Source organism: Gekko japonicus, unplaced genomic scaffold (genome assembly GCF_001447785.1).
Source record: "Gekko japonicus isolate JY-2015 unplaced genomic scaffold, Gekko_japonicus_V1.1 scaffold2085, whole genome shotgun sequence".
NCBI classification, from domain to species: domain Eukaryota; kingdom Metazoa; phylum Chordata; class Lepidosauria; order Squamata; family Gekkonidae; genus Gekko; species Gekko japonicus.
This window is the reverse complement of record NW_015167115.1, coordinates 1-15,362: the sequence shown is the minus strand read 5'-3', so window position 1 is coordinate 15,362 and position 15,362 is coordinate 1. Positions and strand designations below refer to the sequence as shown.

The 15,362-nt window shown below is 47.2% G+C and overlaps 1 protein-coding gene across 1 annotated transcript; it reads left to right on the top strand.

The window, feature by feature from the left end:
* Nucleotides 1-1,925: 1,925 nt before the first annotated feature.
* On the top strand, nucleotides 1,926-13,370 carry ZNF831 (zinc finger protein 831; the record flags this gene model as incomplete). The annotated part of the gene is made up of 3 exons (XM_015412969.1): nucleotides 1,926-6,098; nucleotides 9,238-9,392; nucleotides 13,198-13,370. Coding segments are annotated over exons 1-3 (4,501 nt in total), but the record flags the coding sequence as incomplete, so codon positions are not given.
* Between the last annotated feature and the right edge of the window lie 1,992 nt (nucleotides 13,371-15,362).

Here is a 15,362-nt window from a genome sequence, read left to right as displayed (position 1 = left end):
TTTCCCTCTCCCCCTTCTCTGAAGAAGTGTGCTTGCACACAAAAGCTTATACCTGGAATAAAACATTGTTGGTCTTCTTCAAACTCTCCCTCTCTGGCTCTTTCCTTCCCCCTCCCCACCCAGTGGAGGAGGGGGAGGAGCCCTCAGCCAATCAAGGGAATGGAGGCGTGGCTTTCTCTCCCCTGCAAAGCAGGAAATAGGAGAGAATGGGCAAAAGGAGTTGCGATGCAGGAAACAGGAAGCAGCAGAGAGCCAGTTGTTTGTGGGCCGGATAGCAGCTCTGCAAGGGCTGGATCCAGCCTCCTTAGTTAACCTGCTTATATATGCTAGTGCTAACTAGTTAGCATGTAATCAGTTTGCTATCATGCTGTCAGGATCCACAGCAAGACAATGAAGTACACACTTCCAAGAAGGTTTTACTGTTATTGAAAAGCCATCGATGCAGTAACATGAACACTGTTAGGAATGGCGGGTTACCAATACAAGAACTCGTGGGCACTCCATGAAACTGCAGAGCGGTCGGGTTAGAATGGATAAAAGGAAGTACTTCTTCACCCAAAGAGTGATTAACACATGGAATTCACTGCCACAGGAAGTGGTGGCGGCTACAAGCATGGACGGCTTCAAAAGGGAATTAGATAAGCATATAGAGCAGAGGTCCATCAGTGGCTATTAGCCACAGGGTATAGATAGGGACTCTGGGGCAAGTGATGCTCTGTCATCTTGGTGCTTGGGGGGGGTCAACAGTGGGAGGGCTTCTAATGTCCTGGCCCCACTGGTGGACCTCCTGATGGCACTGGTATTTCTGGCCACTGTGTGACACAGAGTGTTGGACTGGATGGGCCTTTGGCCTGATCCAACATTGGCGTCTCTTATGTTCTTATGTTCTTATGCGCATAATAGGATATAGGGCATTCGTATGCGCCCCCCCAGCTCTACCCAATTAGATGGACTCCCGCACACGGGCATTTGGCTTATTCTCTAACGGCCGCAAATCTGGGAACGAAAGAAGCTCCCACGAAAGCTAGACACCACCAACCTCTCCAGTAACCTTGACAGATAAGCGTTACAGCTTTGAAGCAATTAAGTGCATGGGAAGGAATGCACAGCAATTAGAAACACACACCACACTCATGGCAGCTTCAGCTGACACATGCAAGGTCTTCCCACTGAGGAAGAGGAGGTGTCATTCATAATGAGGCTAGTTTGTCAATGACCATTGGCTGATCAGTAATTCAGGATAAGGTGCATGTTTGTTGTCATGTGTACAAGAAGGTGGGGGCTTTGGGGGAACTTCCTTTCCTTTGTTCTCGCTTTCTCACTCACCACAACAGTATGAACTAACTTGGAAACAAGATGGAGCTTAGATAGTTAGAGTGTCTTTGTTATTTTTCTTCCAAATATTACCCTACGCTTTATCTTTCTACTAAAGTTTTCTATAAGCTAAACACACGGATTCTGGCTGCTTTATTTTTCCACTGCACGTTATGTCAGACTCTGCTACATTTTCCCAACAGAAACTGGGTCTCCCACCAGGCCTAGTCCAACATTAATATATTATTAAAACGTCAGGCAACCAAACTCCTCTTCAGTGACTAAAAATCTGTTTCCACACAGTCAAACTTACATATTGTATTTCAAAATGATTTGCTGAAATTTATTGTTCAGGACAGTTTATAATTTTCCTCCCAATTGCTCCTTCACATACAGGTTATGCTATTTAAAAATGTCCTTCAAAATAAATGTTTAGGTACTGGTATTGTCCTTGTATTAATTAATTTTAAACACTTATTTAGGTGTGCACGAGTAGTGACTCTATGCTGGTATGGCCTGCAATAGTTTTGAATGTGGGAAAGAGACAAAGTGTTGGTTTGCAATATAACTGCTTACATATATTTCTCCTACAGGTAACAGAATGCTGAATGATGCATAACATCAAAGAAATGGATTCCCAGAAAATTCCTGCCCCCCCAGGCTCACTAGAAGATCAGCCAATTCAACTCTCTTGCCTTCAAGCCATACCAGCGGCATCCAGTTTCTCACTGAGTCCAGTAATTCTCCAGCCAGAACAGGCACTTTCTCAGACAATATACCTGAAAGCGCTTACTATTCCACTTTATCAGCCTATCCAGTCAGAATGCCTTCAGCCAAACAGCCAGCTGCCCTCTGGCCAAGCCAGTTTCAACCTGAAGAACAGTAACATGCCTTTAATCCTAAGCCCACTTGTACATTCGGAGGGAACCGACCAGCTTCATTCAGCCCCTCAGAAGCCCCCTCAGACAATAAACATAGTTAGTGGTTTACCAGTTTTGCCAAAAAACTATTCTCCCTGTGCACCACTTGGAAGCCCAGGGAAATCCCCCAAAAGTGCCGGGAAGTACCTGTGTAAACACTGTGGGCGTGATTGCCTGAAGCCAAGCGTTCTGGAGAAACATATGCGCTCACACACAGGGGAGAGGCCTTTCCCGTGTACCACATGTGGAGTTGCGTTTAAAACTCAGAGCAATCTGTATAAGCACAGGAGAACCCAAACGCACGTCAACAATGCAAGGCCGCCCTCAGAGTCTGACAGCAGTAGCCTGTTAGAGGAGGGTGAGAAGGAGGCCGAGAATGTCAGATCCCCTCAGAGGACAAAAAACAGTGATAGGAGTGGTGACTATCCAAGGGCAGTTATTAAACAAGCCATGTCAGAGTCTACTGCTGCGATAGCCAGTGAGAAGCATCCACTCACTACTTCATTGCCAGTGGTGAATGCTTTAACCCTTGTATCTGAAGGACAGAGTGTGACAAGTGACAACTCCTGTCACGGAGGGGTGAATCAGAACGTCCTTGAAAAAGAGACCATGAAAGATCTAGCCAATCTCCTGCAGAGAAGGAAGATCCAGGACCAAAGGTCTCCAATGGTCAGTCAACACTCTCAGTTGCAGAGGCAGCAGGCCACATACCCAGAGAGGCTATGGGATAGCAAGTCTCCAGACTACAAACTGAAGAAATGCGAGAGCACCGACTCAGGGTATCTGTCACGCTCAGATAGTGTGGAACAGCAGATGATGTCCCCCAGCCCCCTACACAGTCTTTGCGAGCACAGCACAGAGTCAGATGGCGATACCGCCATGAGTGATCTCAGGTGCACTGCAGCAGATCATTCGAAAGCAGATCCGGCCGAGAAAGCAACTGGAAACTTGGCGCTGGAGAAGAAGAAGCTGGAGGAGCACATTGCTAAACTAATCTCGCAGAATAAAGCGGTGGTGGACGACACCCAACTGGACAATGTGAGGCCCAGGAAAACGGTCCTGTCCAAGCAAGGGAGCATCGACTTGCCAATGCCTTACACATATAAAGACTCGTTCCATTTTGACATACGATCTCTTGATGTTAACAGGAGAAAGAACCTCTCGCTTTGCTCGGCCAAGTCTACCTTCACGCCTGTAGAAAAAGTCAAACCATTGTTTTTTCATTCAGTCCCCACTCAGTTCTCCACCACCATAGACTGTGTCCCTGTCACCAGGAGTAACTCTTTGCCTTTTGTTGAGAGCACAAGGAGAATTCAGGACCGAGGGGATAGTTCACCATTCTCTTCTTTCACAAGAGTGCCCCCAAACACAAGTTTTTCTGGTTTGTCACACAGCAAGAGGTTTGTTTCAAGTAGGGAGGATTTTCCTACCAGCCATCCCCGCGCACTTGTCAGACAGGTGGCAGTAGATGATTTGCCACTCGGTAACATGATGGAACCATCATCTTCTTCAGAAGAGACGAAAGGCACTAAAAAGACTGGAGCCAGAGTGGAAGGTGTGAACGTGAAGTGTAAGAAATCCAGTCAGAGGAAAGTCAAAATGTTCTCTCAGGAAAAATGGCAGGTATATGGGGACGAGACGTTTAAGAAAATCTACCAAAAAATGAAAAGCAAACAAAAGGGAAACAAGGTCACCGACATTTCAGGTTTCCAGTCGGATACCAAGGAAGCTTCCAGTCATGAGAGAATTACTGGGCCTCGAAGTGGCAGATGTCCCTCACCTAAGAATCTAGTTTCATCCCCAGTGACTGTTTCTGCTAAATTAAGCACTGAAGAGTCAGAAGGAAGGTCCATTGGCGGTCGGATATCACAGAGTACTTCTTCTCAGGAGAGTTTAGGCAGCTTTTCAGAACTAATGGAGACATCTTTTTCAGTCAGTGATGGCGAACCCAGTGGGATGCCTAAAACATTTCCTGCATGTAGATGCAGAGAACTGTGTGCATTCGAAAAAGATCTGAATGGTAACAACCAGATATTGTTTTTAAATACCAGCTGTGAATCGAAACTCCAGCTTCATCAGGCCCCAGACCAAGAGACTAATATCCTGTCAGCTAACTTGCAGAAGTGTGGCAAGGAATCAGAGGATATGTGTGGACAAGGAGAATATATTAAACATAGGCCAGAACATGAAGATATTCTACCTGTCAAAGGAGAAGACCTTGGTGGGAAAGAACGTTTCCCACTTGCACAAGCGGCCTTACCTCTTCATCATGGCAACTGTGGCAAGCCTGTGCAGGAATCACAAAAGTTGCCTTCGGAGAGGAAAAAGCTAAAAGTGGATGAACGGAAGATCGAAGAAAATATGTTAAATATCAGCTGTGGCCCTAGCAGTCCAAAGAACAGAATTGTGAAATTGCTAGATCAATTCAAAATTATTAACGTAGTTGCCCCTGTTTCGATGAATCATTCGGCTAAAGTAAAAATGCCAAAATTCACAGCAGACATGAACTCATTAGGTAGCAGTGTGGAATGCAAAGAAATAGTCCAGTGTCCCACAATGAGCTTGAATAATAGGGATTATAGTGTTGATAATACAGCAAGCGTATCTGCATTTTCATTTCCTGAACAACTCAGAGCTGAAGTGACAAAGGAATATATCTGTAGTTCCTACTCTTTTCATAAACTGACAGAAAAGCCCAGTTCGATGATTATAGGAACAAGAACGTCATCTCTGAAAGGAGACGTAGTAACAGCATCTCCATCCATTCAGCCCCTGGTAACACCACATCTAAAGAAAAATGATTTTCTCCCCAAGTACATTCTCAAATATCCACAAGAAGGAAATAGAGATATGTCCCTGCTTCCTCCAGGAGAGTTGGACCAAAAGGCTTGCGTTTCACTGCCAATGACTTCCACCAGTACTATTAACCTTCCCTGTAATTACAAATCGCTGGGTACCAATTCCGCAGATCTCTGTGTGTGCCCTTTGCAACTGGAACTGAGTCATCCGACCAGAACAAAAGAGCTAAAATGGGATGCTCACCCAACACGGAAGTCTCTTGTAGCTTGTTCACCAGCAATCGTAGAAACAACCAGCATCACAACCAGGGTAGAAGGGAGACGCCACCAACACCAGAGTGCCTGGCAGAAGGAGAAGGTGAAAGAAGTCTTGAGAAGAGTAGAGGACAGGGACAATATTGGTGAGGCTCAGGAAGGCGATGGGGGCACAATGGTCTGCTCATCCTACGCGGCAGGAAAGAAAATCTGCTTCACAGGAGGTTTTTTCATTTCTTCAGACATGACGGGGAGAAATCCGGCCCTAAAGTTAATTCACTCAGGGAACAGTTCAGTAATATCGGTCTCCTCGCTGGTTGAAAGGGCAGCTTTGTGTGGAAATCATGACAACAAAATCAAGGAATGGGAACCAGATATTAACTTTTTCCCAGGGTTGCCCACTTCTTCGGTGGATAATTCCAGATGCCTTTGCCAATCCTCGGACATGCTTTATTGCCATGTCGTCTGCACCCCGCAGAAGGAAGTTCACACACTGTCCCAGCTAAGCATGATTTCACACATTGGGAATTCAAAGATCCCAAACTTGAGCATATCCTTCCCAACTCTAAATGCTGAACCTCGATTGACTTGGTGTTGCTTAACCCGAAATCTCCCTCTTCCTGTTGAGCAGAAAGAGAAGAAGGATTCGGCGTATTCTTCCTTGCATACTTCTAAGAATGAAAAGGTCAGCTCGAAATGTAGCCTGACGTTTTGCAAAACGAAACACACCAGGCAGGCTGCTAGTGAGGGCTCAGCAAGTGGAACTGCAAACACACCGGCTTTTTGCACTCAGAGCCAGCGAACAGAGAAGGTAATGTCATTCTCCTCTTCCTATCCCAATACAAGAATGTGAATTAGAATAAAACAAGTGGGGGACCTGTGAGGATGTGGTGGGTAGGTCTGATTTCTCCATTCCCTCTCTCTTTGTCTTGTTTTTCCTCTTTGTCTTCCTCTTCCAATGCCTGCAGGCCTCTCCTCTCCTTTCCTTTCCTCCCAACCATCCATCCATCCTTCCATCCACCTACCTATCTTTTACTGTTTCCCTTTCCCCTTTTTATCTTTTTTGCTCCTTCCCCTCCAGCTTTACCTTCCCTTCATCCTCCTTTTACCTTTTTAAGGTTGCCTTTCTCCCTGCCTCCACATGTGGACTAAGGCCACCAATGTAAATGGGAGTTTCCTAGCAACGCCTGCATAGTCACGAAGACTGCACGGCGTAATCTTGTGAGGTTTTGGTGGCATTCTTTTCTTAATGCAGCAGACACTGCTTCTTTTTTATTTTAGGGTTTTTAACCTCCCCTTCCAATGTACTTTTTTAACATAACTTTTTTCTGCAAACCTGGGTCTTCCCCCAGGTCTGAAGAAAAGTGCCCTCTATTTGTACATAGCCCTGTTGTGCAAATGTTTTGATCCATATGCTGAGGCTATTGCTCAGAATCAGATATCATGATAAGAGAATAAAGACTGAATAGTATGTTATTATGTTATTTTATTACTAATATATGGACAGAACAAAGTTTGAGTCCAGTGGCACCTTTAAGACCAACAAAGTTTTAAAGTCTTAAATGTGCCACTGGACTCAAACTTTGTTCTGCTGCTTGAGACCAACATGGCTACCCACTTTTAATATATGGGACAGTTTTTGACAGTCATACCCTTGGTATTTGCAGGGGGTTTGGAGTGGTAGAGAATAGAACCCTAAAACTTTGGGGGAAATTGACTACTGTGATGGAATACCCCTGCATATTTACCATGTGGCTGTTGAACAGTCTGCCCCCCAAAGCTAGAATTTCCTCCAGGGGAACCGATCTCTTGCTTTGAGTACCCCCATCATCTGTAGCTCCAGGCCCCACCTGGAGGTTGGCAACCCTACGGTCAGTCCAGCTAATAGTCAGTTTCAATAACCATATCTATCTTTCCTCTTCTATTTGATCAAATTCTGTGACAATGTGTGTGTGTGTGGGGGGGGGGAAGATGGGCAGAAGCCTTGTGAGGTTTTTTTCTGATGGGGAAGTATCATATTCCACGTGATTTTAATTTCATGTCTCTTCCCTCATACCGGTTTAGGAATTTATGTTGAAATTGACCGTTGCAGGATTATTGACAGTCACTGATGCTCATCTGTTGCCGCGGACCATCTGTTTATGATAATTGTTCTCAGCCAATGAAAGATTTATCTGTTTATGGGCCTAACATTTGGGAGGCTGGCGAGTGCTAGACAGGCCTTTCCAAGAACAGTGTCAAGTCACCAACATGGCACTCTGTTTCAGGAAGAAGCGGATGGCCTTAATAGTCTTTTGCGCATCTGGTTTTTAGCAGGAAGGGGAGGGTTGACATGCCCTTTACCAGTAACAGTTAGGATAGATCAACGCTCAGAGCCTCGCGGAGACTAGGACAGCAGAAGGGAACGAAGAACAGTGTTTCAGGTTTCCCTAAGAAACATCCTGTGAGCAAAGACTGAAATCTTTATAGATACATAGCCAACCTGCAGTGCGGGTGCCAGATAGGTTTACCAGCTCTGGGCTGAGAAATACCTGGAGATCTTGGGGGTGGAGCCTGAGGAAGGCAGGGTTTGGAGAGGGGAGGGACTTCAGTGGGGTATAATGCCATAAAGTCCACCTTCCAAAGCTGCTGTTCATTCTCTCTCTCTCTCTCAGGCCCCCCCCCCCACTGTGTGTGTGCTTTGTGTGATTGCCTGAAAGTCATGGTTGACTTCTGGCAACCCCTACTGGGGGCCTGGACGTCTTTCAGAGAGGTGGCTTGATTGGCCTGCCTCTGTGTCCTGCCTCTGGCATTCCTTGGAGGTCGGCCTTCCAAGTACTTGCCAGAGTCGGCCCTGCTTAGCTTCCGAGATCTGATGAGATTGGGCTTGCCTCGGCTATCCAGGTCAGGGCAAGCGGCCATTTTCTTCAAGGGATCTGATCTCTGTTGCTGGGAGCTCCAAGCCACCACCTGGAGACTGGCAACCCCAGTGCCAGAAGTGGTGAAAAGGTAGGGTTCCCACCCTCCAGTTGGTGGCTGAGATCTTGCTTTGGGTACTCCCACCATCTGAGGCTGGAAGGGAGGTGACCTGAGAAAGGGCCTTCTTGGTTGAAACTCCTTCCCCAGGGAGATTAGTCTTCCTCCCTCTATCATTGTCTTCTGTCAGCAGGTGAAGACTTTGTTAAATAGTGGGGTTTAACATGGCAGAGGCGGAGTGATTTCAACAAGCAGCAGTTTATTGCATCTCAACAGGAATGCTTTACACGGGGCAACTGCCCTAACTATATACACCTAAGCCACTCCCAGCCCCCATGCAATTGGTGAGTTCAAATGGCCTCCGGGCTCCAGATTGGTTGACTGCCCCCAGGAGCCAATCTGCAGGCAGCCTCCAGGATCCTGCCTGCCTTTGTTCTGGGCTTCAAGCTCCAACTAGGTGGCCTGCCAGACAAGTCCAGACATGCCTCCTTATGCGGGCTACTGCACCAGCAGCAGTTAAGCCTGGGTGGAAGGTTGCACGTGTCCAGACAGAACAAACTTTTCTGTGTTTTTCAGGTGTTCCCTCACTGATTCTCACTGACCCTCCTTTCCCCACACGTGTCTGTGTTTGATTTGTTTTTAACTTTTGTGTATATGTGTGTTTTAAACTTGTTTTAATATTTTTCACCACACTGGGGACCCTGAGCTGGGAGGAAAGGTAACTTTAAAATGTTTTCAATAAAATAAATATAATTATTTGGTTAAAAAAACAACACCAGCCTGAAATAGAAAATCAAGTTGATAGCGAGGCACTCAATGGTGGTGTGGAATTGCTGTCTCCCTTTAGTCAACTTCAGGACACTGTACTGCGTATTACATCAGATTGCCTGACTAGATCATTATTTTATACCTCTTTGCTGAATAATTTCCAGTATATTTCCTAATTTCCTTATCTGGTCATTTCTTTTTTTTTTGGGGGGGGGTGCTGTTCACAGGCATACTTTTCAACGGCCGGAGGTTATAAACTCTTGAAAAGCATTCCAGAGCAAGAAAAGACAAATGAAACTCTTTGCAAAAGAAGAGAACTGGCAACCATAAGTAAAGCCAAGAGAAGCCGGAAACGGAAAAAAGTGAAAATCAACCCCAAGCGGTAAGAAATGTGGTGCGCTTGCCTTAATCTAATAGAAAGAATATCGCCCCTCTCCGGATACATATAACCTTCAGCAAGTAAACAATATGACTTAATGCAAATCATGCACAATCTGTTGCTGCAGCGAAAATTCACATTGTCATTTTAAAGGTTGGGCTCCATTTATTTATCATTACCCTTATATCCCGCCCTCCCCGCAGACGGGCTCAGGGCGGCTTACAAATAAGGGCAGCATCTGCCAGTAAAACAATAAAATCACGCATAAAAACAACCATTATCAACAAGAATAAAGTGCTCAAAGATGTTATCAATTTAGTCAAATCAAGATGGTGTCAGCAAGCTGCCAATGTGTGTCCCTGGACTCTGTGTATGCGCTGATGTTTCATTATGCTCTGTGTGTATTCTTATGTATCCTTGTCTTTGGGTATGCGCTTGTTTGCTTTCACTTTCCCATGTATGCCTGTTTGTACACTTAATTGCCTAGTAGCAGGAACGTCCGTATCTCTCAAGGCCGCAGGTGGTTGCTGGAGTATAGTAGTTTGGGTGATCTCATGGCGTTATCCATGAGAAGCAGTATGTTATGAGTAAGTAGGAGCGTTGCTTCCCAGGCTCAATGGCGCGCGTGGGAAGTCCCGCAATTGGGCCTCAGCGTTTTGAATTTCCTATAATCTATTGGGATCCATGATTGTTCCTCATTCTGAACAGTGATCCTGTTATGCACCTATTGCTTCAAATAAAGAAACCTCTCTTCTGCAAGTGTGTTCTTCGTTGATGCGATGGGAGTCTGACAGATGGTGACCTGTAACTATACCTAAAAACCTGGATCAACGGCATCGACTCATCTCAGTACTGCTGCGAGATCTATATACTGGGCCATCCTGTTACCCCGTTGTTACCATGGAGTAGTTGGTGGTGGTGGTAGTGGCGGCTCCTAATTAAAAGCCTGGTGAAAGAGCTCCGTCTTGCAGGCCCTGTGGAACTGTGAAAGGTCCCGCAGGGCCCTGATCTCCTCCGGGAGCTCATTCCACCAGGTAGGAGCCGCCACTGAAAAGGCCTTGGCCTTGGTTGCCACAAGCCTGGCCTCCCTGGGGCCTGGGATCACTAGATGATGTTGGGCCCCTGACCGTAGTGCTCTCTGGGGTATGTATGGGGAAAGGCGGTCCCTGAGGTACTTCAGACCCTGGCCATATAGGGCTTTAAAGGTAAGCACCAGCACTTCTAGGGAGGCCCATCTAGGGAGGCCCATCAAAAGCCTGGCTGCAGCATTCTGCACTAGCTGCAGCTTCCGGACCTGTGACAAAGGCAGCCCCATGTAGAGAGCGTTACAGTACTCTAATATCGAGGTGACCGTCACATGGATCACTGTAGCCAGGTTGTCGTGGTCGAGGAAGGGGACCAACTGCCGAATCAGCCGAAGATGATAAAAAGCTGAGCTGACAGCGGCTGCTACCTGGGCCTCCATAGTTAAGGAGGAATCCAGGTGCACTCCCAAACTCCTAACCTCTGGCGCTGGCACCAAAGGTGCCCCATCGAAGGCCGGGAGAGGAAGCCCCATCCCCAAACCACCCCGACCCAGGCACAGGAACTCCGTCTTCGCCGGATTTAGTTTCAGCCGGCTCAGTCTAAGCCAACCAGCCACAGCTTGTAACGCCTGGTTAAGATCTTCTGGGCTGGAGTCCGACCGGCCACCCAACATCAGATAGAGCTGGGTGTCATCTGCATATTGATGACACCCTAGCCCATACCTCCGGGCAATCTGGGCAAGGGGATGCATATAGATGTTAAACAGCATCAGGGAAAGCACAGCCCCCTGGGGCACACAGCATTCGAGCAGATGCCTTCGAGACTGCTGTTCCCCTATCGTCACCCTTTGTCCCCAACCTTGGAGAAAAGAGGCAAACCATTGAAGGGCAAGCCCCTGTATCCCCGCGTCGGTGAGACGGTGGGTCAGCAGCTGATGGTCGACCATATCAAAGGCGGCCGACAGATCTAGCAACAGCAGTACCGCCAAAGCGCCTCGAATAGGGCAAATTGGAAACTGGCCGATAGTTGGCCAATTCCATGATAAATAAAGAGCAGATCCTTACTTACTCTCCTTTTCAAAGCTTCTATGACAGATGATCTTGAGCAATGACCATCCTGGCAACTGGCGGGGGTGGGTGGATGGGGACTTACTAGGAGTGGGAGGGAGGCTGGTGATGTGCCGACACTGGAAGTGATGACTTTGCATTGGGATGACACAGCGATGCTCTGCTATTTGGACAAAAACTCTATGGTAAAAATGGCTTCTACTGTAGAGATTTTGCTCAAATACCAGAGCATCGCTAGGACGTCACCAACGTGATGATGTCACTTCCAGTACAAGCCGGAAGTGACTTCGTCATGTCACCAGCAATGTAGCATGGGCCTCCATCCTTCTCCTGGTAAGTCCCCCTCCCACAGGCCAGCTATTTCCCCACCTCCAGTAGGGGGTGGCAACCAATGTTCCCTCTAAGCTGTGGGTTCTTGTGAGCAAAAATTCTACTTTGTGAACTACTGGCATTAAAGCTGGGAGCGAGCGACTGGGCTGCTGCATGAATTAGTTTGCTCTGGAGCCATCTTTCATGAGCGAAGACAAAGATGTGTGAGCCGGAGGCTAAAAAACTGTGAGCCAGCTCACACTGACTCAGCTTAGAGGGAACACTGGTGACAACCCTACCCAAAACTCTAAGGTTAATCCGTAGAGGTTTGGGGCAAGTTCTAGAGAACTGCCACAGTGTGATGATATCGCTTTTGGTTTTGTGCTGGAAATGATGTTGCAGGTTGACACAACACCAGTGAGCCCCCCCCTCCATTTTCCCCACACTGGTGGGGGAACAGCAGGCCAATACTTCACTGCCCCCCTCAGTCCAAAGGACAGGACCCCTCTGTTAATGAATATGTACAGCGCTTTATGCCTTGCCACTTTTCAAAAGAGTCCAAAAATAGAAGAATGCATGTTTTTGCCTGGAGAAAGGGGTTCCATTTAGCATTTTACTGACTTGCTAGTTTTCTATACGCAAGGTGGGGGGTTTTTTTCCCATTGCAGAGCATTTAAATATGTGACTCATGGCTTTAGATGGTAACTAGGTGTTATGAATATAACACTGCTATGATGGCCATTCATATCTTGTTTCAGCCTTGTTTTGCTGTTTTTAATGAGTTCAGAGTCTCAGGCTACAGCCAGAGAAAAACAAAGAAGAAAAAGAAAAAAGGGGCTGCTCAGCAAAGAACAAGATAAAGGGAACTCCTGTGAGGGAGAGTGAAATCATCATAGATGCATGAAAGTAGGGCCATTTTGTGAAAGCACCCCTCCCCCAGCCATCTTTCCCATTAGATGAATTTTACAGGAGTCATTATGGAATCGTTTCTTTCTGGATCCTTAAGCTTTGGCCCTGTGTGTCATTCTGTAGAGGGGCATCACGACATGTGTGTCATGAAAGTGACCATAGAACATTTAAAATAAATAAAATGAACCTGTATACTGCCAACGAGTAAACAAACTCAACGACCAACAGCCTGGCAGGAACCTGGATGATCGTGGTAGGCAACCTTCCAATGTTGAGAGAATGCCGCCATCTTGTATTAATATCTATGTTCTTAGCACTGATGATCTTATGCTGTGATTTTAATTGTATTTTGTGTTTTAACATATATATATATGTGTGTGTGTGTGTGTGTGTGTGTGTGTGTGTGTGTGTATATTCTGTAAGCCACCCTGAGCCTGCCACGGCGGGGAGGGTGGGATACAAATTTAACAAATAAATAAATATATTTTATCCTGTAGATATAAAGGAAGTTATGGACATAGACACCTACTGCTGAAAACCAGCAGGCTGAGCAAACAACACTGGCCGGTGAACAGGGCTCTGGAGACTCCAAAAAAGCATCCCCGTCCTCACATCCCTGATGGCCCTGAGCATTGTGGGAAATGCCTGTGTCTTCTCGCAGCCTCACAAGGTAAGGCTGATGTTCTAGCACATAAACTGATAGCTCATCACTACACTGGTTGGATGGACCATTCTGGTTGGACGGACAAGGATGACCAATTCTGAGAGCCAGGGCAGACATCCCTTATTTCTTGATGGGCTTTTTTGCTTCCTTGAAGGTCTTGGGCGGGGGGGATCAAGGTAGCATCATCCAGACCCTTTGGCTGTGTGTCTCAATGTGCCTACTGCTAAGGCTGTTTCAGCCATTGCACAGTTGCAGACATGGGGTTGGATCCATTGCAAAATTTCCGCTTGTGCTAGAGCTCTTGTGCAAGCAGAAAGGCAAGGAACCCCCACCCAAGGTAGCCCCTTATTGGATCTCCATTTGCATTTCTGCTCGCACAAGATTTTGTACAACCATTTTTTGGGCACTATAATATATAGAGAGGGAAACTCTAGGCATAATCCAAGCTCTTGGGCAAGCAGAACTGCGCCAAGTCTATTTGTCTACACTTGCACGTTGCTGGATCCAAGCCATGGAGGTTACACTTGTCCGCAGGTCCCATTAAACTTTACAGGTTCATAATGCATGAGCTAGGGATGCCAGCCTCCAGGTGGGTCCTGCGGATCTCCCAAAATTACAGCTCATCTCCAGACTACAGAACTCAGTTCCCCTGGAGAAAATGGATGCTTTGGAGCAGCGGTGGCCCAACTGCAGCTTGGGAGCTGCATGTGGCTCTTTCACACATATTGCGCGGTTCCCAGAAGGGCAGCTGGGGAAGCAAAGTGGAGATGGGAGTAAGCAGTGAAGTGGCTAAATTTGCGTATGATACAAAGTTGTTCAGGGTGGTGAAAACCAGTGAGGATTGTGAGGCACTCCAAAGGGATCTGTCAAGGATAGGCGAGTAGGCGTCAACATGGCAAATGGGATTCAATGTGGCCAAGTGCAAGGTGATGCACATTGGAGCCAAAAATCCTAAATATAAATACACATTGATGGGGTCTGAACTGGCAGAGACTGATAGAGAGAGAGATCTTGGAGTTGTAGTGGATAACTCACTGAAAATGTCGAGACAGTGTGTGACTGCAATAAAGAAGGCCAATGCTATGCTGGGGATTATTAGGAAGGGTATTGAAAACAGATCAGCCAATATCATAATGCCCCTATATAAATCAATGGTGAGACCTCATTTGGAATACTGTGTGCAGTTCTGGTCACCACACCTTAAAAAGGATATTATAGCTTTGGAAAAAGTGCAGAAAAGGGCAACTCGAATGATAAAAGGGTTGGAACACTTTCCCGGTGTAATGTATTCAGCCTGACATGCCCGGACTTGCCCGGGCTGGCCAGGCACAATTCCTATGTTAGCTTCAGTCGAAAGACAAAGGATCCGGAGGATCCAAGCCGGCCCTATCAAAAGGGCTAGCTTCCCAGCCGGGAGACCAATGGTCGCCCGGTTACTGTAAATAGCCTATCGGGAGTAGGGGGTGTGTTTAGGTATGCTTGGTGGCGGGTTTTCTGAACATATATAAACCGGCCTGCGAGCCGGTCAGTTGTCTTTGTCCTGAACTAAATAAAGGTATGCTTAGCTGAAATCACTCTCCGTCTGCATACTTTTCACTGGCGATGAAGGTGGGATCCACGACCCCATGAACAAAGACCCGGACGCCAACACGAGCACCGCACCGAGCCCCGACGCCGAGACCTCCGGGAACCGCGCCGCTTCGCGCCCCGGCTCTCCGGCAACGGCTCATCGCTCCGCTCCCGGCTCCTCTTCGCTCCCTGCTGACCCCGAGAGCAGCAGCGCCCCTCTCAACGCTCCAGACGCCGTCGCCATTCCAGGGGCCACCCAAACAATGGCGACCGCCACCGAGAGCCTTCCCGCTTTCGATCTGTCCCAGCCCTCGCTGTGGGACACCTGGCTGGACACGCTCGAGAGCCACTTCACCATCCACAAGGTGGTGGATGACGAGATAAAAAAGGCCTACCTCTGGCGCCACTGTGGAATCCAGACCCATCGGC